General features: G+C 38.4%; 1 protein-coding gene across 1 annotated transcript; it reads left to right on the top strand.

Moving 5' to 3' along the window:
- Positions 1-188: 188 nt before the first annotated feature.
- Positions 189-24,289, top strand: ift43 (intraflagellar transport 43 homolog (Chlamydomonas)). Its single transcript, XM_082143664.1, has 9 exons — positions 189-257; positions 846-947; positions 8,206-8,276; positions 12,377-12,412; positions 13,351-13,397; positions 20,624-20,696; positions 21,944-22,019; positions 22,235-22,297; positions 23,656-24,289. Exons 1-9 carry the CDS (start codon positions 213-215, stop codon positions 23,764-23,766), a joined length of 624 nt encoding a protein of 207 aa, XP_081999790.1. The 5' UTR covers positions 189-212; the 3' UTR covers positions 23,767-24,289.
- Positions 24,290-25,498: the final 1,209 nt, after the last annotated feature.

The raw sequence follows: 25,498 nt of genomic DNA on the forward strand, positions 1-25,498 counted from the left end.
GAAAGAAAGACAGACAGACAGAAAGAAATAGCTTTTAACACATGTTTTATTATTTTGAAAGTCAACTGGTACAATCTTTTGCATGAAAATCACCTATTCGGGTATGACTGGTGGAATTTGCCTGGGATATAATTATTTTGCCATTATATTTCATAACGTGCCAGGAGTCAGCGGTGACGTGACGTCACTTCCGGTACGCGTCTCCGTTAGAAATGGACGACAGTCTTCAGCTGGCAGACGGTGGATTAACTAAAAATGTGAGTTGAATTCATATTAAACTGTTTTTAGAGATTCGTGTGCAGATAGACAGTTGTGCAGACACGGAGTAGCCTTCAGAAAAGGCTCACATTAGTCTTTCTTTCACGCCGCGTTTCAAACTGCAGGACATTAACGTTAGTGTTGTGTGGGCTAAACAGCCGATACCCTGTCAAATGAACTAGTCCTGCAGATCACTCAACTTTACTAAACAGGACTAACATGATGTAGTGTTGTTTGTGTGTTTAAGAGAACGCGTACTTTCTCGTTCATCGTGTGTAAACAGAGTTCGCGCGTCATGTTGCCATAGCAACAGTAATGGCGTCTGTGGACCACATGCTGAACATGCATTAATAAACATCAAAATAAATCTAATACAAAAATAAATAAAATCATGCATTTTTATTATTTAATTGATAAAACATTAAATAAAGTACATCTCAGTGTTCTAAAACGGACCTAATTTTCTTCTAGCAGATTGTAATTTCTAATGTCTGTTAATGTTGGGATGGATTATTCCAGAAGGTGTTGATTGACAGGTGTGCTGCTCAGAGGTTATGATTGACAGGTGTTCTGCTCATGTTGAATAGGTGGCTCGGTCAGGCCGAAGAGCTCGTCAGGCTGCTGAGATGATGAACACTGAAGACTCTCGTCAGAGGAAATCATCTTCATCGCTCAGTTCGGTCACAGAGGTCAGTCTGCATCAAAACAAACACATTTCACTGCATTTATGAATATTAACCAAAGAGAAACACTTTTCGTTTGAGGAAGTCCTTGACTAAAGGAAAAAGGTCTAGTAACCGTATATCTACTCATAGTAAGTTAAGAAGTAAGACGTGATACGGTTTTGAGCACACAGTACAAAATCTCTCCCATTAAATCTTATTTTTTTTACATTATTAATGAACCAGATCAGTTTACATGTTTGTTGTATGTGAAAAGAAGGCTCCAGATTAAATCTGACAGGACAAATGCATTTGGGTCATTCCCGGGATTCTGTGCCTTTGTGTCCCCAGTAAAGATCATGGTCTCACTGCAGTAACATGTTGAACAATATAAATTTTTTTACCACATAAATACACTTTTTTTAATTACTACATTTATTTTAGCAATTATAATCAAGCTTTTTAGCTTGTCCCTCAATTTATTGTCCACCCTGTTACTTTTGACTACTTTCCCTTTAAATGAAAGTTGGAAAAATTAAATGACATCTTGAGTTGTCAAAGTAATCAAATGTTAAATAACACTGGATAGTCTCCGATGTAAAAATTAAATACAGATTAATGCTTAGAAGTAAAGTTACAAAACGTATTCAGTCAAGAGCAGCGAGTGATGTTCTCTTTGTCTTTTGTTCTTTGATGAACATGAAGGACAGCAGGAATATCAGTGCTGGACTTTAAGAGCTTATGCATGGATCCAATGTACTGTTACACAACATGCGGTTCCTGAATACTCGGCAAAATGACATAATTTTGAATGTATTTGACCGTTTAAGTGCAATAAGCCACGAAAAATAAGAAATTTGTGTACTCACGAGCTGTTTGAAAGCACATCATATAGATCAGTGGATCGCATGCTTGTGGTGTGAGAGCAAAACCTGCAGGAATTATAAAAAAAAAAAAAATTACGATTTAAACAAATGTTTTTTTATTCCAGAATCGATATTAATTCTAATTAAATTGCTTTATTTTTGTCCTTGCTTGTAGACGAGGTTGACAGAAGTTAGCCACTTTCGTTCCAACAGAGGATGAAATGTGTCGTTATCTATGAGTGTTGAGTGATGTAATATCCAGAGTGGACGTGTGGAAGAGACGTGAGACTGAACGCACTGAAAGCCCTCGCGATGCTCATGTACTGGGAGACGATAGAGATGCACGATTCCTCTTTAAAAGACTGTGATCTCCATTCAAACACACACGCGTCTGTCTATTAAACTTTGACCAAATCATATCGCGACATTCAGATCTGTGTTGACGCTGACCCGGAGAGAGTCGTCATGAAACGCTTCACAAACACTCTTTTCAACCTCATAGTGTCATTATTTCTGTGATACAATAGTTAAAATTATCATAGAAGTACTTGGATAAAAGTTTAAAGTTCAAATATAAATACTGTCAAAATAGAGTAAATCAGCTTTTGATGGAAACTTGGCGGTTAAAATAACGCATTTATCGATTACATTGTTTCGCCACTAGGTGACTGATAAAAAAGTTATTTGTTATTGAATCATTTATTCAAGAGAATGTAGTCCTGTATGATGCTTCTGAAGTAAAACTCAGAAAGATGTGATGATCTGTTTTTGTAAATATGACTCATCTTATACATCATGTACAGTCTGTATAATGCCTGGGTCAGATTACACGATTTTTTTGTCTGTTACGATAGTCACGGTGTCAGATTACACGATTTTGACTCCTAAAATCTTGTCGTGTCGTGGACAAGAAACCTGTCAGACTACACACTGCTTCCCAACCAGTCATCGCGTGCCGTCTCACACACACACACACACACACACACACACACACACACACACACACACACACACACACACACACGCGCTCGCTCACTCACTCACTTGCGCACACACACACTCACTCAATCTCGCTCGCTCACTCACTCGTGCACACACACACTCACTCACTCGCACTCACTCACTCACTCGTGCACACACACTCACTCGCGCTCACTCACTCACTCGCGCACACACACACTCACTCAATCTCGCTCGCTCACTCACTCGTGCACACACACACTCACTCACTCGCACTCACTCACTCACTCGTGCACACACACACTCACTCGCGCTCACTCACTCACTTGCGCACACACACACTCACTCAATCTCGCTCGCTCACTCACTCGTGCACACACACTCACTCACTCGCACTCACTCACTCACTCGTGCACACACACACTCACTCGCGCTCACTCACTCACTCACTCGCGCACACACACTCACTCACTCGCGCACACACACTCACTCGCGCTCACTCACTCGTGCACACACATACTCACTCACTCGTGCACACACACACTCACTCACTCGTGCACACACATACTCACTCGTGCACACACACACACTCACTCACTCACTCGTGCACACACACACTCACTCGCGCTCACTCACTCGTGCACACACACACTCACTCACTCGTGCACACACACACTCACTCGCGCTCACTCACTCGTGCACACACATACTCACTCACTCGTGCACACACACACACACACACACACACACACACACACACACACACACACACACACACACACACACACTCACTCACTCGCACTCACTCACTCGTGCACACACACACACACTCACTCACTCACTCGTGCACACACACACTCACTCGCGCTCACTCACTCGTGCACACACATACTCACTCACTCGTGCACACACACACACACACACACACACACACTCACTCACTCGCACTCACTCACTCGTGCACACACACACACACACACACACACACTCACTCACTCGTGCACACACACACTCACTTGCGCTCACTCACTCGTGCACACACATACTCACTCACTCGTGCACACACACACTCACTCGCGCTCACTCACTCACTCGTGCACACACACACACTCACTCACTCTTGTCGTGGAGGACAGAAAAAAAAATTAAACATGCTAGTCTTATTATGGTGATGTCGTGAAGCATCGCAGACGTAGGTTGTTGTCCAATTTTACAATAGCTTGTAAAATCGCAATTCTTAAAAATCGCAATACATATCGTATCGGCACCCAAGTATCGTGATAGTATCGGATCGGGAGCTAGGTGTATCGTCCCAGCCCTAATCGATGCACATGGGAATATCGTAGGCAAATGAAAGCATCATGCAGTGCAAAGCCTGCGAGTCTAAATGCGAGTACAACAGTATTAATGTCCTGAGCGCTGCTTCTATTTTCAGGAGTTTCCCTCAGTGAACCCTCTCTCTTACACATGAACTGAAGATTGTTTGAGGCACATTTCTCCGCTGTTACCGCAGGGCATCGGCATCTGAGGCATGCCATCTTTGGTCGCTCTTGGTTTGTCCCCAAGAGTGCTGAGAGCCGTACACGAGTTCTGCTCGGAATTCCAGATATGTTTTTTTTTCTTCTTTTTTTCTGTAAACTTTCCAAATTAGGCTGTGTTCTCCGATGTAAAACCAGGATTCTTGAGTCCCCTGTGACCTCACATATACGTGAAATACATTTTTCTGCCATGATGTGTGACAGGCCTGTTTTCCTCACGTCTTGATAGCCAGTGTTTAGTTTTGTTTCTCTGCAAGTGTATGTTTTGCTTGTGTGAAGCAGACACATCTGAGCATCCAGCGTTGAGATCTGTGATGTTGATCCTCATGCTAAACACTGGGGCTGATTTTATTGTATAATAAATAACTCTTGACTCGCTTATCAGTGATTTGAAGTTATTTGTCTGAATTCTTTTGTCTGAACGCTTTCTCAAAGGTGATATATGTAGAATTCAGAAACCTGTGTTTATTAGCGACACTGGCGGCCTTTAAGTTAATTAAATAAAGATTAATACTTACAAAAGTTACAAAAGTTACTCAGTGAAGAGCAGTGAGTGATTATTTTTGTAATTTTTTTTTGGTCTTTTTTGGTTTGATTAACATTAAGAACACAGATAGCGGCAGGAATATTAGGGGCCGTTCATACAAAAACGCGTTTTTCCAATCCACTGTGCTTCTTTTCCCTTGTTTTTCAATGTAAACACACGCTAGACAGACGTCTTTAACCGGTGCACTTGCATCTCGTGTCTTTTGCAGCATCTTGCGCATGACACAGCATTTAACTTTTAAAAACACGTAAATAGACCTTGTGTTTTTGTTGTTCTGCTGACCTGCTGTTTTTAACAGCAGAAACTCTGATCCAGCCCTTAGGCTGCTGTCACTTTAAGAGTAATGCACGGATCCAATATACTGATATACTGTATGTGTCTTTCTCTACTGTTAATGTTCACTTAAAGGGTTAGTTCACCCAAAAATGAAACTTCTGTCAGTAATTACTCACCCTCATGTTGTTCCAACCCCGTAAGTCCTTCGTTCATCTTCAGAACACAAATTAAGATATTTTTGATTAAATCTGAGAGCTGTCTCACTCCTCCATAGGCTTCTTGAAGCTTGCCGGCCCAGAAAGTTAGTAAAGACATCGTTAAAATAGTCCAAGTGACTCCAGTGGCTCAACCATAAGCTCTGTTCTTTCTTTTGATATATTGACTGTTTACATATTTTTACAACAAAATATTCTGGGGACCATGAAAAATGCTGGCGTTGGCTGGCAACTTAAAAACAAAAGGCTGGCGGGGAAAGAGTTAATTTTCTCACAAATGTAATTGTCTACAACAGAACTCGTCAAAATAATGTTGTACAATATATGCAACTTAAAAAGTTTAATTATAGCAATAATTTAGAATTTTTAAGTTGCAATCATGCATTTATATAAGTTCAGGTAATAGATCCCCTGAAATTCATTTGAGGGTCTATTTTTTAATGCAAGTGTGTTTTTTGTTAGTTTTTTATTGAATTGAACAGCTCATCTCTTCAGTACAGGAGACCTTTATGTGCTTTTATTCAGGTGAACTGATGGCACTTGATGAACACTCATTATGCACTCCCCTGGTTCTCTCTGCTGACCCATTTTCCACGAACTCCATGAAAGACATGTATAGCGTCTCATTTGAGGTGGAATGCAGAGCGACCCCCCCCCCCCCCCCCCCCCCCCCCCCCCCCCCATCCTGACATTAGGATTTACAAATGACCCTGCTGAAGGAACCCAGGAACGGAAGTTTATTTGCTCTGCTGTGTTTTTTAAGCTGAAAGTAACTGAATTCCTGCAGGGCTCTGGCTTATTTGCAGACCCAATTTGGTAATGAGAAATGCGTCTTTTTTTCAGATGCGTTTGTGGGTTGCCCACCCTTGTTGTGCCCCGAGGAATTCTGTCATGTTAAAGCTGGACCGTTATTCAGCTGCTCACAGAACCGCTGTCGAAGCCCAAACGACTATTTTCAGAATGAAAGAATAAAGTGAGATGTTTTTTTCCCCTGTGAAGCTATTTTGGGTCATGCCTGGTCAGAGCGGTTCCCACACTTACACCCCTCAAACCCCGTCAGCGCTCTCTCACTGTCCTACACTACTTTATTTCATCGCTATTTCATAACATATTATAACCCAGATGTTTATTTAAAGTTGACTAAGGTTTGGATTAATTCAGATTTTTTCATGTTTCTGAAAGAAGTCTCTCCAAGGCTGCATTTATTTGATCAAAAGTACAGTCAAAACTGTGATATTGTTCAATATTATTACAATTTAATTTAAAGTGTTTTCAGCATCATTACTCCAGCCTTCAGTGTCACATGATCCTTCAGAAGCACAAGACACATTTATGATTATTATCAGAATGTTACAGATTATTACATTACCATCCAAAAGTTTAGGGTAAGATTAAATAAAAAGAAGAAAAAAGAAAAGAATACTTTTCTTTAGCAATGATGCATTAAATTCAACAAATGTGACAGTAAAGACATGAATATTCATGAATATATTTTTTTTTATCACACCAGGGTGACTAAGCATGAAATTGTCCAGCTATGACTTGTTTCACAGGAGTTTAAATATGAGGAAGCACAAAGGCCAGATTCCCTGAATCATCCGTCACAATGAGTAAAACCAAAGAATATAGTTCTGATGTGCAGCAAAAGATTGTTGAGCTTCACAAAATAGAAAGAGCTGTAAGAAAATAGCTTAAGAATTGAAAAATCCCCATTTTGACCATCAGGGCAATAATTAAGAAGTTCCAATCAACTAAAGATGTGACGAATCTGCCAGGAAGAGGACGTGTGTCTATATTGTCTTAATGGATGGTGAGGAGGAGAGTTTGAGTGGCCAAAGACTCTTCAAGGATCACAGATGGAGAATTGCAGAGATTACTTGAGTCTTGGGATCAGAAAAAAAAAATCGAACAACCCCTACATCCCCACATGTTGTTCGGGAGGGTCACAAGAAAGAAAGATCCTCCTCGATCCTCCTCGCTCCTCCAAAAGCAAACTCCAGCATATTCAGTGGTCAGACACGACTGGATCTTCAGACGGCACAGGGATCTGTGGTCAGATCAAACTAAAAAAGAGCTTTTGGCAGCAAACATGCTAGATGTGTTCGGTGCTAACAGGGATAAAAGCACCCCATGCCCACGGTTAAATACACTGCTAGATCTTTAATGTTGTGGGCATATGTTTCTGCTGGAGGTCCTGGACTTCTTGTTCAGATTCATGGCATCGTGGATTCTAGCAAATACTAACAGATAAAGAATCTAAACCTGACGCCTTCTGCTAGAAATCTTATAATGGGCCGTGGTTGGATCTTCCATCAGGAACAAACATCCAAATCAACACAAAAATGTGTTAGAGCACAAAACAAAGCTTCTGGCATGACCGTCCCAGTTCCCAGACCTGATGAGTGGAGTGAACTGAAGAGAAGAAGCGCTAACAGGGATCTGGGAATCTGAAGGATCTGGAGAGATTCTGTATGGAGGAATGATCTCTGATCTCTGGTCAGGTGTTCTCCAAACTCATCAGGCATTATAGGAGAAGACTCAGAGCTGTTATCTTGGCAAAAGGAGATTGCAATAATTAATACAATTTCATAATGTGATTTTCCCCCCCACTTTCAATTCATTAACTTCAATAAAAGGTTGGAGTTTTGCAAACAAAAATTGTTATAAAAGATCAAAAGGATAAACAATGCAGATTTATTTTTACAGCCATCTTCTATACAGATAAACATGGACAAGAGAATAACAGGTGCTCTTTAATACTTGTATTAGCAACTGTGATGTTGGTCTAGTGCGTACATGACACAGTTAATGTGAAGACACACATCTGTCTGAGTGCTCATCCATGAGACGTGATGTGCTGAGAGTGTGTGTGTTTGATCCCAGGGTCCTCCACCGAAACCGGCCCGTCGGCAGGGAGGATGGGCGGAGGAGAGCGCAGGAACCGGATCTGCCAAGTTAGTACACTACAAACCTCTAGATTCATGACATGTTCTTCATGTTTCGCCTTTCTAAAGGCCCACACTGTTCTTTCCTACATCTACTCAACACACACACACACACACACACACACACACACACACACACACACACACACACACACACACACACACACACACACACACTCCTCACACACCGCATGTGCTGTCAATAAGAAACAGTTCCACACGCTTTATTAAAAAGTGCATGAATTATTGAAAGACAATAAATGTAAAATTAATGTCAATTGATAAAACAATCTTTTCACACAAAATGACCTCTGCAGTCCGTCTGATAAAGATATTGAGCCGTTTTGCATGGCTGTGAGTGTGATATTGCTCATATAAATATGCAAGTACATGATACAACTTTCATTCTTCAGGTCCATCAAATCAGTTTGAATAAGGAGAGCGATTATCTTTGTCATAGTGTCCTTTAAACCATTAAAGTTACCGCAGTCATTGCATGTGCTGCACTTTATTAGTACCATTTTGTTTCACTGGTTTATTTTTATAAAGCTATTTACCTTTATTTTATGCTATTTAAAGGTAAAAAAGATATTGTTTGATTAGTGAGATCTCTGATTGTAGAGCTTGAAAAGTCCTTTAAAGTCCTGGAATTTCTTTTGACAGTGTTTGTACGAACCCTGTTAAGATAAATTGCTCATTTGTAAGTTGCTTTGGATTAGAGTGTCTGCTAAAGGAATAAATGTAAATATCAAGCAGGAAAGAGGACATGCATCATGTGTGAGATGTGTTTGCAATCCAGCAAGTACTGCAGTAGTTGAGCATTTCTCAGTATTTCTTTTATCATTCTCACGATAGCATGACTTCTGGATGTAAAACACTTAATAAATACACCTAATCCTACATCAGTCCTATAGGATTTGTTGTTCACTCCATTAGAGGAACAGCCAGCAATGGCCGTCGGTCGCCACATGATGGCATCATCTCCTGTTAAATGAACATTATGATCACTCCTAATGGCAGCATTCATTTCAGTAATTCTCCTGGAAACTCTAATGTAAGAAAACAGAAACACCCATGTTTCCACATAAAGTCTCTGATAAACATGATCATCAAATTCATCATTCTGGATCCGTTCAATCCAACGAAAAATATGTGGTAGAAAGAGTTTTACCTCAGAAATCGCTAGTAAATTTCACAAATAATTACAAAGAAAAGGCAAGTAACACTGAATTCAACATGTAATTTTGAAGTAGAAAGACAGAAATTGTATTTTCTTGTAAAACGCACTATAATAATCTTTGTTTTATTTACAACTTCAAAAATAATTTAGTTTAAAGTGTGTATGAGCCCTAAAGTCTGCAGTACATTTACATGTGCATCATATGTGTGCATTTAGTTCCAGTGTTAGCGTAATAGTGTGTGTGAATCTCATGTTTCTGATATATGCCAGTAAAGCTCGTGTTGCTCATGTTATTTAACAGATATGAAGATGCGGCTCAAAATGAGTGATTCGATCCAATATTTTGAAGATGAGACCTTGATATCATAATAAATGACACATTATGAATTTTTACAGTATTTAATTGAGAGAGAACACTTTATATGACAGTGTTAAGATACTGTTTGCTAACACAGTTGTTTTCCCCCCCACTTTATATCATATATAAGAGCATTAGTGATTTTCATGGTAAAATATATAGTAAAATCACTATTTTTTTATAATCTTAATAACAATATTTGACCCCGCTTTATCCCAGGTACGTCTGGGGTGCAGATCTGTGGTTTTAATGCCACACTCTCATGATACTCACTGAATACTGCACAGTCAAGTCTCTTTACTGCACATGTAGTTTTAAAAAAATATAAAGTGAATCTTTTCCACAATAATCCACTTCAAATGTAATCCTCATTCAAAAATTGGGGTCAGTAAGAATTTTTTATGAAAATAAATTAGTACTTTTATTCATCAAGGACGCATTAAATTGATCAAAAGTGACAGTAAAAACATTTTTAATGTTACAAAAGATTCTATTTCAAATACATGCTGTTCTTTTGAACTTTCTATTAATCAAAGAATCCTGAAAAATAAAATGTATGATGGTTTCCACACAAATATGAAGCAGCACTGTATTCAGTATTCATAATAATCATAAATGTTTCTTGAGCATCAAATCCTCATATTAGAGTGATTTGTGAAGGATCATGTGACACTGAAGACACATGAAAATTCAGCTTTGATCACAATTACATTAAACTTTATTTTCACATAGAAAATTGTTATTTTAATATTTCACAGTGTTTACTGTATTTTGATCAGAGACTTATTTTAAATACATTTTTAAAAATCGTACACACCACAAACTTTTGAATGTTATTTTGCATATAATATGCATAAACTGGAGAAATTAAAGTTCACTCTCAAAAATGAAGGATCTTTATTGGCATCGACGGTTCCATAAAGAATCTTTAACTTCCATGGGATCTTTCCATTGGACGAAAGGTTCTTTATGGTGAAAAAAGGTTCTTTAGATTTTTTTAAATGTTCTTTTACACTTAGAAAAACTGGTTCTTTTCAGACCTGTTAATCTAAAGGTTCAAATACCCCATCTCTATCGGCTCAGTTACCGGAGAATAGAGCAAACTCTCCCCGTCTCTCAGGAAAGGTCAAAGCGTCACCAAACTTCTCCCGATTCTCCCGGCCGGGAGGTGTTAAAGGCCTTCTCCACGCATTGATTCTGCTTCTGAAACCTCTGAAGAAGACAAGGACTCTTTCTTCATCTCAATGTCACCCCTCGTGCTCAATCACCGGCGCTCTGTTCCCACTAATCCCACAGCAGAAATCCCGGGATTTGCAGATCTATCACTCCTAATTGACACTAAATGATCTGTCAGTTTATTGATGAATCTTTGAGGCCAAATTGTCACAATATATTTGATCCCGAACAACTTTTCTTGGCAGTTTTCGCATGTTCACGGCGTTGTAATGAGAGGACGGGGCCGAACTCACGATCAGCATCTCAAGACCCTCGAAACACACAGAAAACACATATTTATGTGGCCTTTGTGTCACTCTTCATTTGTCTTCTCTAGTGAAGTGTTTATTATTCCAGCATAATTTCACTCAGATGTAGTATATTAAACTGCACATGAACACAGTCCAATCTCAGGAGCCATTAGATGGCGCTAAACACCAGCAGAACACCAGCAGGATCCAGTACATCACCTTCAAACGTGTGAAGCCTGACATATGAAGTTATAGTCAGGAAAAACTATTTCTTTTTACTTATTGAACAGTTTATTGAATGTTTAGAAAAATATATATAATGCATGTGTATTTAAGTATCATATCTGATAAATAAGGCTTTTATGGCTCATATAGTCTGATGATAAAGTGAAAATATGGAGGAAAAAACAGCTCAGTTTTATTCACAGGCCCAAACTGAGTACAAATATTAATTTTAGTGCAGATGCTGATATTAATATGAACAAAAAGATGATGATGCTTTTAATGTAAATCAATGAGATCTTTATAACAGTATATCAGATACTTGCATAAAATGCATATCAATATCTGCCAACAATATCTTAGTAATATGATATTTAATTGCTTAGTTTTATGATCAAATCTCTGTAGTTTTAAATCATATAATGTAATGCAATATAATGATGATTGAGAGATGAACAAATAAACCTTCCTCAAAAGCCTGATGATCATATTTGATACTCATGATTATGATAATAAATGATGTATGATAATCAAGTAAAGCGAAGCTGCTTCAGTCCAGCTGAAATATTACTAACAATATCAAAGTTATTCTTGCGTTTCCTTGATAAATCAGGGCAGATTTGACACAGAAAGACTCGTGAAGCTCGAGCTGAAGGAGGGTTAAAATAAATAAATAGTCTATGCTATTTTCCTTTCCAAAACAGTGTGTGCATAAAAATGCTTCTTTTAAAATGAATGTTGATTAATTAAAGCTGTGGGTTTTTCGATGAGAGGATTCAGTCTGAGAAGACGTTTCACCAGACACAGATACACACACTTGCAGTGATTGAGTGTGATTATGCTGGTTGATTGTTGTAAGTTTGATTTGTGATGTCCTCCACAGGTCTGGAAGACGTCAGGCGGCTGAAGAGCTGGAGGAGTGAGTTCACTGTCTTCACTGTCTTCACTTTTACTGTCTTCAGGACTCAGATTAGCATGCAGTGATTAGGAACCGCAGTCTTAAGAAAAGGACATGTTTGTTTATGCTCCTGATTTAAGGAGGAAATTACCGTCATACTGAAAGTGTCCTTGGTTAATGCCAGAACAATCACTCTGATTAAAAGGCATGATGGTGGAGTTCACATGTATAACCTGTGGTTATGGACTAGATCGGTAGCGTTGAGTCCACGAGGACTGGACGACAAGACACATATTCACAATATAATCACATGATTTAGCTGACTATACAAAACTATGCAACATTGTGTGAGAGAGTGTGTGTGAGGCTTCGTCTACATTAATCCGGATACATTTGAAAACGGCGTTTTCGTTTAGAAGCGCTCTCCGTCCACACTGGTGTTTCAGTGCGGATGAGGAACTTCTGGAAAACGCCTGGAAATGCTAAATTCAGCTTTACTGCGCATGAGTAAACCCTCACACACACTCACTGAGACGATACAGACGGAAAAATAAATAATAGAGTTATGGCGTAATTCTTCTGGTAAATATCTCCTCATTCACTGAAGCATCCAGCAAACTCACTCAGCATTATATGTTTGGTGTAAAACGCTAAAACTGCTCTCATGTTCAGCAAATGCGAGTGAATCCTGTCATCTTTGCAGGACTGTGATATGAAGAGAAGCAAAGTAACATATTTTAGCAACTGTGTAAAAGTGAATCACACATAACAGACACAATACCGCTATAAACATCAATATCTATTGGTACAATATGTGTTTTCTCAGTTCACACTACACACACGACACAGCGTTTTCACATTTGTCCACTTTGGAGAGCGTTCACATTAATAAAAATGATGTGTGTGTGTATGTCCCTGTTCTCTTGTGTTTAACCCGATGTCTCTCCCCGTGTGTGAAGCCGGCGTCTGAGGCCTCAAACCCCCGAGGGCTCCGACACTGAAAGCGGTGAGTATAGATGATTCCCCGGAGCTCGGGTTCACTTCAAACATATTCACTCCACCATGAACACGCCTTAGGAAATTCCAACAGAACTGAAGCTAATGTCTGCTAATTTACTGTACGACACTCCATAAGAGGGCTGATAGCGGAGTGTGTTCTGTGAGCCTCCAGCTGCTGGGACTGATAAATTACTACACAGTCTGAAACATTATTTCATGACGTACACCAGCGGAAAACACACTTACATTAGGCTTAAAGGACCTGATGGAAACATGCCATCTTCAGGCCATATGCTGCACTCACAAATGAGAAAGAGACCTTAAATGATTCTAAAATGAATAAAAATAAAGAGATTATGCAGAAGTAACACACTGGACACAGCTGCCAGAATGTGCATTAAACTACATACTGATCGAGTGACTAAAATAGACTAAAAGCTCATTTGAAAACAGAAAATTAATTTGTTAGATTTAGAAATTTATTAGAAGATTTAAGAATTAGTGTCAAATATAAACAAATTAATATAATATAAATCTGCTAATATATTGTCAATATACTGGATTTATTTCAGCTAGTTGCATTTGGTTTCAGTACTAAAATAACTAAAGCTAAATAAACTGCTGAAACTTAAAAAAACTATATTTAAAAAAGATTGTGATTAATCACAGCGAACACAAAATTGTGTTTACATAATATGTGTGTGTACTGTATAATTATTTTGTATATATAAATACACACACATGCACTTATATATTTACATATGTATATTAGAGATGTTTGCATGTATATAGTGTATATATATATTTATTTATACATAATTTATATTATATATAAATATAAATATTTTATATATAAATTTAAAAAAAATCGTAAATATATACATGCATGTGTGTGTGTTTATATATGCAAAATAATTATACACAGTACACACACATATTATGTAAACACAAACTTATATTTTGGATGCACAGCCCTAAAAAAGACTAAACCACACAACAAAATGACTAAAATTCAAATGAAAGGGGGAAAAAAAGAGAGAGAAAATGTAAAGAATTAAATTTCATTCATGGTATATCAATGATACTAAACACATATCAAACTCATAACTAGTTGCTAATGCCAACTTTCATAAACACATACTGATGTCTGAACAATGTCGGCCGCCCTCCTGATCTCGTTCACTGAGTCTGATCCTCCTTTCCTCGTGTGAAAGTTGCTTGAACTCATAAATATAAATAAGAGAATAATGTGTTCGTCTTGCTCGACTCTTTGATGGAATCCGCATCAAAACCCGGTTTCTGCCACACGTTCCCTCTCCGCCTCGTGTGTCACAGGTCGTATCGCGACCTCATTAAACAAAACGCTGTTTTCTCTGGCCGCTTAATCATGGCGTTTGCATAGCGAGAGCTTTTCCTCTCGCCGCCTCACGTGGAGGATTGTGTCGACGGTGCACTATCGGGCCGGACGCAGGGAGGGTGTGAGAGTTCAGGTCCGGGGGCCTGTTTGCGAAGGCTTTCTGATGTCATTGCTCTGAGAGCATTAGATGTGACTGCGGGTCCACGGGGGCCCGAATCTGCTGAACCACACGCTTTAGAGATGAGGGGACGCTGTCACCTCGCGCTCATGAATATGAAGCAGCGCTCGTGCGCGCCTGCATTTATTTGTGTATCAGGAACACAGATGAATCTTGTCAGTGACTAAACGAGGCTGGCATTTTTAATTAGCTTTAATTAAAAATGAGAGAAAAGGAAGAAGTTATCAATGTAGGATAACGGGGCTTGTTATGAGGGTCAGGGAGATGAATCGAACGTGGCTTTTGTGACGGGATTCGGAAAGCCTGAGAGGGAATTAAAAATGACCACGTTTATCTCCTTGAGATAGAGTGTGTGTGTGTGTGTGTGGAGGGAGTGTTTCTGGGCATCATGGGTTCGGTTGTTTAAGGTCATAACGCAGCTTTGGTGGAGAACGCAATCCCAGAATGCATGAGCACAGGGAAACAATAAATACCAGATGGTATTTACTATATTTTGGATTCATTCAATACCACTAACTATTCATTCAAAATGGTTCAGTGTAGTCTGGGGCCGGTTTCACAAAGCTATTCTAGAGCGGTCTATAGTGTTAGACAAGTCTAGAATGTGCTCATAGACTAGTAAAGTTAGACTGTTTCACAAAAATAAAGACTGACTTAATTTAGACCAAAAACATTAGACCTCTTCCCCCCAGGCTAACTTAGGTCTAAGACTCTGTTACCATGGCAACCAGCAGTAACAATCAGTTACATTACAAACAGCCAAAAGAAAAGGGAAAATGGCTCATAATTGAAACATTTCTTCTTGTTACTACATTCTCCGCTAAATGTCCCAAGTAAAATGTCCTTGTAACTGTTATACTCCTCCAACAAACACATATCTTCCGCTGGGGTAAACTGCACTGAGCGGCTGAATGCGCCTACTCGATCCGCCATATTTTTTGTTTTGAAGTGTGTCTTAATTTACCCAGAATGCATTGCAGTGTAGTCCTACTTAAGATAGTCAGAGTCTTACGTGCTTTGTGCAACGGTCTGATTTAGATGTCTATCTGAAGTCTGACTATCTACTATATCTAAGCCATAGTCAAAGTCTATCTTTGTGAATCCGGCCCCTGGTGTTTCAGTGGTTGTTAGCCTGTTGCTGTGGTATTAAGGTGTTCTAGATGGCCTTTTTCGATCTTCCGGTCTGTAGATTTGGTCCGGTTCCTCCTTCAATGAGCATCTGTGGGATTTTTCCACCTTAGTAAAGTAGCGTCACGCTCCTCCTCATCAACACACTGATCTGAGGAATCCTTCATGTCTGGAGCACAAACGCTGCACTCACACACACATTACCACTGGCTCAATGACTTGGTGAACAGCGCTAATTCACATTCGTTAGTTATATAGAAGTTCCTTATTAATGAAAGTTGTTATCAGTTCAACACTGCTTGAATGTGAAGGGAATGTTTTAAGCACTTTTAAAACGTTGAACCCTTTAAAGCCTACTTTGAGGTTTATTTGTTCATCTCTCAATCATTGCATTGCATTATGTTTTAAAACTTCAGAGCTTTGATCATAAAACTAAGCATTTAAATATCGTCTTACTTCGACATATTATTGGCAGATATTGAGTGACGCCTGATATTTATATGCATTATGTAAGAATCTGCTATAGTATCTCTTATATTAAAAAAAATGCATCTTTTTGTTCATATTAATATCAGCATCTGCACTAAATTGCATATTTTTGTTCACTTAGGGCCTGTGAAATAAAACTGAGCTGTTTTTCCCTTCATATTCTCACTATATTAGACTATACGAGCCATAAACGCCTGATGCAGCAAATAGGATATACTCAGCAAACAACATATGCAAACTTTTTCTCTTTTTTAAAATATTTGTCTAAAGGTTTGATAAACTGATCCATTTTAAACATTTTCCTGACTATTACTCTTGTATATATCAGTCTTTACAGGACTGTGAAACCATGTTTGATGGATATTTGATGTGTGCTCTAAGACCAGTTTTAGCAGAATGTCAGAGCTGCTGTTTTCCATACGATCAGATGTGAATGTGAACTGTTCCTTTAGGCATTACATAATGTTACAGTGTTTGTTAATGACTTAGTAGTCATGAACAGACGTCAAAGTTATTATAAAAAGTGGTTTCACTTTATTTTGATGGTCCCTTTTACACATTCTGTTGACTATAAGTAACGTTACACCTACATGTCTACTATCTCTCATTACAATATTAGTAGACTGGTAGGGTTAGGGTTAGAATAAGTTGACATGTTGCAAAGTGACTTATAGTCAGTAGAATATCTGTTGGAAAGCATTAAAATAAAGAGTTTGCAGATATTAAGCAGAGAGTCTACTAATAATCTATTGAGAGTTAGTTGGCATGTAGTTGCAAAGTTACTTATAGTCGACAGAATGTTCAAAAGGGACCATCAAAATACAGTGTAATCTTACCTACTTTTTTCAACATTGGTTGAATGTAAAATGAATGTAAAAATGAATCGCTTTTGAACTTTTTCACTTTAAGTGGTGAAGGTGACAAAAGTTTTGTTCTGATTTTGTTAACAATAAAACCCAATCCCAAACTTTTGAATGGCAGTGCATATATCAGGCTGAAGAAAAAAGTGTTACCTACTTTATAACATTGGATGAATGTAAAGTGAATCGCTTGTTTCTGGATAAAAGCATCTGGCCATTGCATGTTGTATAGTTGTAGTAGAAACACTGAACAACACATTTCACTCGTGTCGTTTTTTAACTTTTAAAAGTGACAAAAGTTTTGCTCTGATTTTATCAACAAAACTTTCCTTAAGTGACTTGTAGTCTACAGAATGTTCAAAAGGGACCATCAAAATAAAGTGTAACCTTACCTACTTTTTCCCACATTGGTTGAATGTAAAATGAATGTAAAGTGAATTGCTTGTTTTTGGATAAAAGCATCTGGCCATTGCATGTTGTATAGTTGTAGTAGAAACACTGAACAACACATTTCACTAATTTTAATTGAATGTAAAAATGAATCGTTTTTTAACTTTTCCACTTTAAGTGGTGAAGTTTTGTTCTGATTTTAATCAACAAAACTTTCCTTAAGTGACTTGTAGTCTACAGAATGTTCAAAAGGGACCATCAAAATAAAGTGTAACCTTACCTACTTTTTTCAGCATTGGTTGAATGTAAAATGAATGTAAAAATGAATCGCTTGTTTCTGGATAAAAGCATCTGGCGTTTTTGAACTTTTCCACTTTTAAGTGGTGAAGGTGACAGAAGTTTTGCTCTGATTTTATCAACAAAACGTTCCTTGATAAAGAAAAGCAATGCTTTCTTCCGTGTAAAGCACTGTGACGGTGGTTTTGTGAACGTGCCACACCTGAACGCACTCCAGCAAAAGCCTGTCCAAAAAAAAAAAGAGAGGAGAAGGGCTGTGAAAGTTTGTCCTTCTTTGGGAGCGATGCCACGCTCTGTCCTGTCGAGTTTTGCCAATTAAAGCGGGTTCCCACTGTTCTGGGCAGCGGGTGCGTGGCTCTTGGCACCGCGGCTCCTGCCAGGCCTCGCCGTGACTTCCGACCCCACACAGATGGGCTCGCAGGCAGGCCTGCGCTCCTGGAGCCCGGCCCGGCCCGGCCCGAGTGGACACGCAGGTCGCCGCTCTGGCCTGACGGGTCCTGAGGGTGGCCGGCGCTGACAGGGCCCAAATGCTCGGCTCCGGGATGAGTGCGAGTGTGTGTCGGTTTCTGGGGAGCCCCTGGCCGGAGCGCCGCCTCACAGCGGGGAGAGATACTGTCTCGATCACTGAATATTCATGGCCGCCTGGTCTCCGTGACAGGGGGGCAGCGTGGAGGAGGATGTCAGCGCGAGAGTGAGAGAAACACTGGGAGGAGGGAGGGAATCAAACAGTTCACACACACAATATATAAACAGAGCCGTGCCGAGGAGACAGACAGCATCTGTGATGATTGGAGGGATTGTGGGAAATGCTGCAACTCGCAGTAACACCCAGCAGTAGCTGTAGCATATGGCCGAGTGCGCGTCTCGAAGAGGAAAACTTTGTGGCTCGGTTCAAATCCATGATCAGGCTCTGAGAGGAACTGAATCGGCCAGTAAATAAGACTGACTGTATCAAACAGTCAATGTTTGTTTCTGTAAACTAGCCGTTACAAAAAGGCCCGTTCATACTAAGACAGTTTGTTTTATTAGCATCCACACCAAAGTACCATAACATTTAAGTTTATGTCAATAAGTTTATGTATTCTGTATTCATGTATTCTGATTGGATGTCAATATTTTCATCGTTCTTCTGCCTGAAACAATCGTTCTGAAAGTGTTGATGTCGATATACTGTAATAAGTCCATTATAAAAAGTCAATATTTGTTTCTGTAAACTAGGAGTTATGTTAGCCAGTGTAAAGGCCCGTTCATACCAAGAACGTTAATTTTATTTGCAAACGTACTGTTTATTATTATATGCGTGATGTAGTTTTGCGTCTGCCGCTTTAAATAACATGCGGTCTCGTTTATAAACATGGCTGGAAACGTGCGTACGCCACTTCCCACGCAAAGGGTGTGATCTATTAAAAACAAACTTGACGGGACAAAGATGAAGGAAACCACTGTAAATCTTCATTATGAGTCCTAATCATAAATACAGTGCATGTTCACAATAACAGTTTAAAGAAATACAAGAAGGATTTAAGCTATGTTTTACATCTGATATACACATTTAGATTAAATATGCCATTCTCATTAATGGAGTTAAGCACTTAGGCCTAAATTACATGAAATTATTACTGAGAAGTTACAACTTTATTTTATATTCTAATAAATAATTAGTAGCTTGATCACATGGTGAGTTTAAATCCATAATCAGGCTAACAAGAGGAGCTGAATTGGCTTTGGCGAGTAAATAAAACTGACTGTTGTAAGTCCATTATAAAAAGTCAATATTTGTTTCTGTAAACTAGCCGTTGCGTTAAAGGCCCGTTCATACCAAGAACGTTCATTTTATTAGCATTCACACCAAAGTACGATAGCATTCTGTTTATTATTATAAGAGTGATGCAGTTTTACCGTCTGCCTCTTTAAATAGCCGGATGTATTCTGATGTCCATGTTTTCCTCGTTCATCTGCTGGAAGAAATCATTCTGAAAGTGCTTATATCGACTGATAAACCGTGGAATGAATGATTGAGGCCTGAAGCTTATCAGATAGATGTATTTATAGTTCATAATTAGCTACATTTAACACAAAAGAAGCTTGTTTCCTTGCTAAAGCATTGTTTAAAGGGATGAAATAAATGAATTTGTACTCATCCTCATGCTGTCCTAGGAGGATATGGCTTTCCTTCTTCATATGATCAGAGGTCGCAATATTTTGGTCTTATTTTCAATACAAAGCATTTGTATTTATTTAGTGTTATTATGGGCTTGTTCTTGTTTGCTGTTTTTTCTAGCAAGCTTATTTAGTTGTAGTATGCTAGTTATTTAGTTGTGGTTTGTGAAGCGTCCTCTTTGCGGGTCCCATCCACATGCATTGTATGAACTAACAGAGATGGATTATTTTTCTGAAAATCTGTTTGTGTTCATATGAAGCAAGAAAGTCATACATCTGGGACAGCGTTAGGGCGAGTACATGATAAGATAATTTTCTGTATTACATGTCTTGTTAGAGTTCAATGGAAAATGTATTTCACCGACTTGTTTTAGACATCCCAGTGATTCCAGACCTGGAGGAGGTTCAAGACGAAGATCTCACCATGCAGATCGCTGCTCCACCCAGGTATCATATGACACTCATCATCAGAAATATACTCATATGGTTCACATGCCCACACACAATAGTGAAATCATTCTGAAACATGTCCACTTGAGCCCAATGTTTGAACATTTGACAGATGGATCTTGCTAAGAAACTTTATTACATTTTATTGCCCTTTTTCACAAGTCTTGATGTGGTTTTCAGGCTCTACTAGAACAGGTTTTCCTGCTTGAATGTTGATTATTCTCCTCATATTCTCCATTATTGCAGCTCCTCTCTTCCCAGTCTGTCTGTAACGCTCTGTTTAGTTCCTGTCTCTATGAAGCCCCTCCTTCTGAAAAGAACACTGTGCTCTGATTGGTCGGCTGGATCAGTGTGTTGTGATTGGTCGAGCGCTTCGAGTGTGTTTGGGAAACGTCCTTTACCATAACCGCCAGTTTAACACACTACTAACTAACTCAACCAGGCCCCGCCCCTTTATTCTGCATATGAATTATTATAATGAGGAATATTGTGACGTGTTCGTTCCCGGAAGAAACTCAAGACTACAATGGAGGCGTTTCAGGAGTTCAGAAACAGTGCAATAGAATATATATATATATATACAATATTTATTTTTATGTGCAAAAACTCATTTATTCTCTTTTTTGAAAATAATAATCAACAATAAATATTATGCAAGTTATCCATTACCAGATAAAAACAATTGGTTTTATATTGCAACTGTACTGACGCCAAAACACATGCTTAAAATATTATCTGGAAAACATTTACTTTATTTAAGATTAACAAGAAACAAGAGGATAAAGATTTTTCAATTCAGATTTATTTGCATAGTGCTTTTCACAATAACTATCATTCTAGACCAGCTTTACTGAGGATATGGTGCTTAACAACAACAACAACAAACAAACATCTTATCTTGAACAGTTAATTGTGCTAATCTAGGGCTGTCATGGAGTAATCACAGTTAGTCTCTGATTTCTGACCTGCCTTAAGAAAGCTAAATGGAAAATGAAACCAAAATCAATAAAGGTGGTTTCCCTAAACATATATAATTCATATCTCAAGTCAGTGTTAAAGGTGAAATAGTTTTAGGATGTCAGGTTTGTGATGGTTTGTCAGAATGTCAAAGTTTCAATTAATTCTTGATTTGAATGATGGTGCTGAAAAGTTTCAAAGAATTTCATCTGGTTGTCTATCAGCAATTTAAAGGTAGCACAGTCTAGTCTTTAAGATGATGTGAACCGACTCTCTCTTGTCTTCAGTATCCAGGTGAACCGAGTTATGACCTACAGAGACCTGGACAACGACCTCATGAAGTACTCTGCTTTCCAGACCCTGGTGAGACACTCACTCTACCCATCATTCCTAAACAGCAACACCGACTGTTGACTCTCCTGTAAGGCAGAGTCAAGTTTCTGAATCATTTTAGTTAGAGCATCTTTCCCATCCTACAGTATTTTTGGGTGATTATATGGTCACATGCTGAGATTGCATAGCTGCGGTATCATCAGTAATTGTTTGCCCAGTGTTTTGCTTGTACTGCATGTTTCCAGGATGGAGAGATTGACCTGAAGTTGCTCACGAAGGTTTTAGCCCCGGAGCAGGAGGTGAGAGAGGTGAGCAAATATAGCGTCTGTCCGGCTCTTTCTAGGGCCTGATTATGAAACCAGGACCAACATTCTTCATTTCATACTTTCCTGTGATGTTTTACAGCGATAGTCCACCCAGAAATGAACATTCTGTCATCATTTGCTCACCCTCATGTCATTACAAACTCATTTTCTTCTGTGAAACACAAAAATAAGACATTTTGAAGTAGCTTCACTCTTTTAAACACTGGCTAGCAGTCAAACGCTTGCAATCATTTGTTTTTGAAAGTCCCTTATGTTCACCAAGAATTTATTTGATAAAAAATACAGTAAAAAGAATAACATTGTGAAATATTATGATTTAAAATCACTGTTTTCTATGTGAATATACAGTATATATATAGTAAAGTGTAATTTATTTATGTGATCAAAGCTGAATTTTCAGCATCATTACTCCAGTCTTCAGTGTCACATGATCCTTCAGAAATCACTCTAATATGATGATCTGATTCTCACTATTTATTACTATTATCAATGTTGAAATAGATTTTTTTGCTGCTTCATATTCGTGTGAAAACTGATACATTTTATTTTCCAGAATTTTTTATTAATAGAAAGTTAAAAAAACAGCATTTATTTGCAATAGAATCTTTTGTAACATTTATAAATGTCTTTACTGTCACTTTTGATCAATTTAATGCATCTTGATGAATAATGGTTTTTAAAATAAATCTTACCTCAAACTTTTGAATGATAGTGTATCACGGTTTCCAAAAAATAATATAAAGCAGTACAACTGTATTGATGATAATAATAAATGTTTCTTGAGCATCAAATTATCATATTAGAGTGATTTCTGAAGGATCATGTGACACTGAAGACTGGAGTAATGATGCTGAAAATTCAGCTTTGATCAGAGGAATAAATGACACTTCATAATGCATATTCACTTAGAAAACAGATATTTTAGCAAAAGAGAAAAACATTTAAAAATACCTTAATTATTCCAATCTTTTGACTGGTAGTGAATGCAATGACAGTCCATTACGACAAGGACAATAATAACTATCAAAATTATTTTTAAAAGTTCTGAAGTTGATGCCTTTCCTGTGAAACTCAGTTGAATGAAGTGCACAAGTCATCGACTCTACTTTTTGGATCATTTTATTGTTGTTTTTCATCGTTGGAGCTTGACAGACATTGTTTCCTTATAGAAGATGCATAGATTATTCAACAACAACAACAACAAAAATGTCCTTTTGTGTTCCTCGGCTTGAGTGTAAGTAAATGATGACTTTTAGGTGTCCCTTTAAAGCCACTGTACTTCTCGTGCTTCCCAGCCTCTCTCTCTTAATGAAGTTCCTATGGGTTTTCATGGTTTTCAGGAGGATGTTGTTTGGGATTGGGATCATCTGTTCACCGAAGTCTCCTCTGAACTCCAGACGGAATGGGATCAAGAAGAGCGAGAGGAGCAGTCGCCACCTCCTGTGGCCTGAGGAGGGACACGTCTCTGTAGGGTTACATTTACACTTCATGCGTTCAGATATTGTTCATATTGAATGTGTCTCTTTGACTATGTCATTGTCATTGCCGGTGACGTCACGCGGCTTTACGCTGTGTGTGTGTGTTTCTCATTAAGGTTAACCTTGCAAACCCAGAAACATTGCTTTTCTTAACTGGATCAATCTGGAGACATTTGTCACCGTTTGTAGTATCTGGAAAAAGCGTAAATCCAAGGTTAATGAGTGGGTAAACTGAAATCCAGTTGATTGAGTTAAAATGAACTTTGCTCATCCGAGCAAGCCAGCCTTATCATTATTGACCAGACCATCGACCGTGAACCAAACGTCCGGTTCTCAGCTATTTCAAACACGGTGAGCTTAATTCCTGTGTTTTTATCATGCCTTGTTTGTTGGTTAACATGATAACGCGTTTCATTTAAGTCAGAATATCACATTTCACTCTTTGAAAAATGTACATTTCTCATGAAATTATCCATAAACAGTAATTAATTATTCACCTTTTGTCTGTGAAATTTTTTTTAATAGTCATGCTCAGTTCTTTTTATTTTTAGCTTTGATGATATTCAGTATATATCTTGTCATTTATGCTTTCAGTATATATCCTGTATATTATGTATTTGTTTTAAATGGCTTAAAAGATTAAAAAAGGGGAACCATTGTTTTTACCTGTAGATTCAAAATAAAAACAATACCAATAACCAAACTGTGAAACATGCTGATTTCACTAAAACTAACACTATTAAAAGTTGTTTTTGACAATTTAAGTGCTGAATTAGAATAAAAAATAAAAAAATTTGTTGAAAAACTTTAAAATGAGAAATGTTGCTTTGGAAACTAAAATAAAGATAAAGTTCTAAATTACCAAAATGACTGAAAATGAAATACAAATGCAATGAAAGATATATAGAAATATTTAAATAAAACAAATAACAACATTCCTAAAATTTAAACTAAAATGAAAATCAACATATTAAAATAAAAGCTAATTCAAAATACTGTAATAGTATATAAATAATGCTAAAGTAACACTGGTTTCCATATCTGTCAATCACTTCGACTTGGTGTCAATGACTGACACCCGGGGTCATACTTGGGAGCCCCAAGCACCTCTGATATTTTGAGATAAGGCCAATGAAAATTGGCGAGTGGAATTTGCATGCACTTCACCGGATATATGGGTATAAAGGGAGCCGGCTTGCATCCACTCATTTAGATTTGTTCTTCGGAACCGAGTGAAGTGTCTTTTACACACAAGCTCATTTCCATTTGCCTCGTTGAGAAGGATTGCTGGTGTTACGGCGCAGTACAGCGGTCTTGTTCCACGCCTCACACGGATAAGTGCAGAGAGAGCTTCCCCTGAGCGTTTCAGTGATCTCAAAGAGCAAGCTTCCTCTAAAAGAGCAAACACAGATGGAGAGCGTCTTTTTAAAGATGCCTTTCTGCCTGTGTGACGGTCACGATCTTTGTCTCACTTGCTTGGTTTGGACCCACAGTGAGACAGCATTTGTGAATAGTTCATGTCCTCACTGCGAGAACATGACAATGGCAAGCGATCGTGACTTTCTTTTCTTGTAAAAGGAGTGACCTCAGCTGCTTCCCGTCCCAGTCCTTCTACAATGCACAAGGCCACGGCATCTAGCGCTCAGGGCGATCTGAGGGGAAAAATGGGAACTTTTCCGCCGGGTAAATCCCCACAGATCTCCCA

This window comes from Leuciscus leuciscus (assembly GCF_965113295.1).
Source record: "Leuciscus leuciscus genome assembly, chromosome: 17".
In the NCBI taxonomy this organism is placed as follows: Eukaryota; Metazoa; Chordata; class Actinopteri; order Cypriniformes; family Leuciscidae; genus Leuciscus; species Leuciscus leuciscus.

Excerpts from the sequence above, each read along its gene's own strand:
- ift43 (XM_082143664.1), top strand. The coding sequence starts at position 213 with ATGGACGACAGTCTTCAGCTGGCAGACGGTGGATTAACTAAAAAT. Across the intron at positions 20,697-21,943 it reads CAGATCGCTGCTCCACCCAG|TATCCAGGTGAACCGAGTTA; the intron begins GTATCATATGAC and ends TCTTGTCTTCAG. Across the intron at positions 22,298-23,655 it reads CGGAGCAGGAGGTGAGAGAG|GAGGATGTTGTTTGGGATTG; the intron begins GTGAGCAAATAT and ends CATGGTTTTCAG.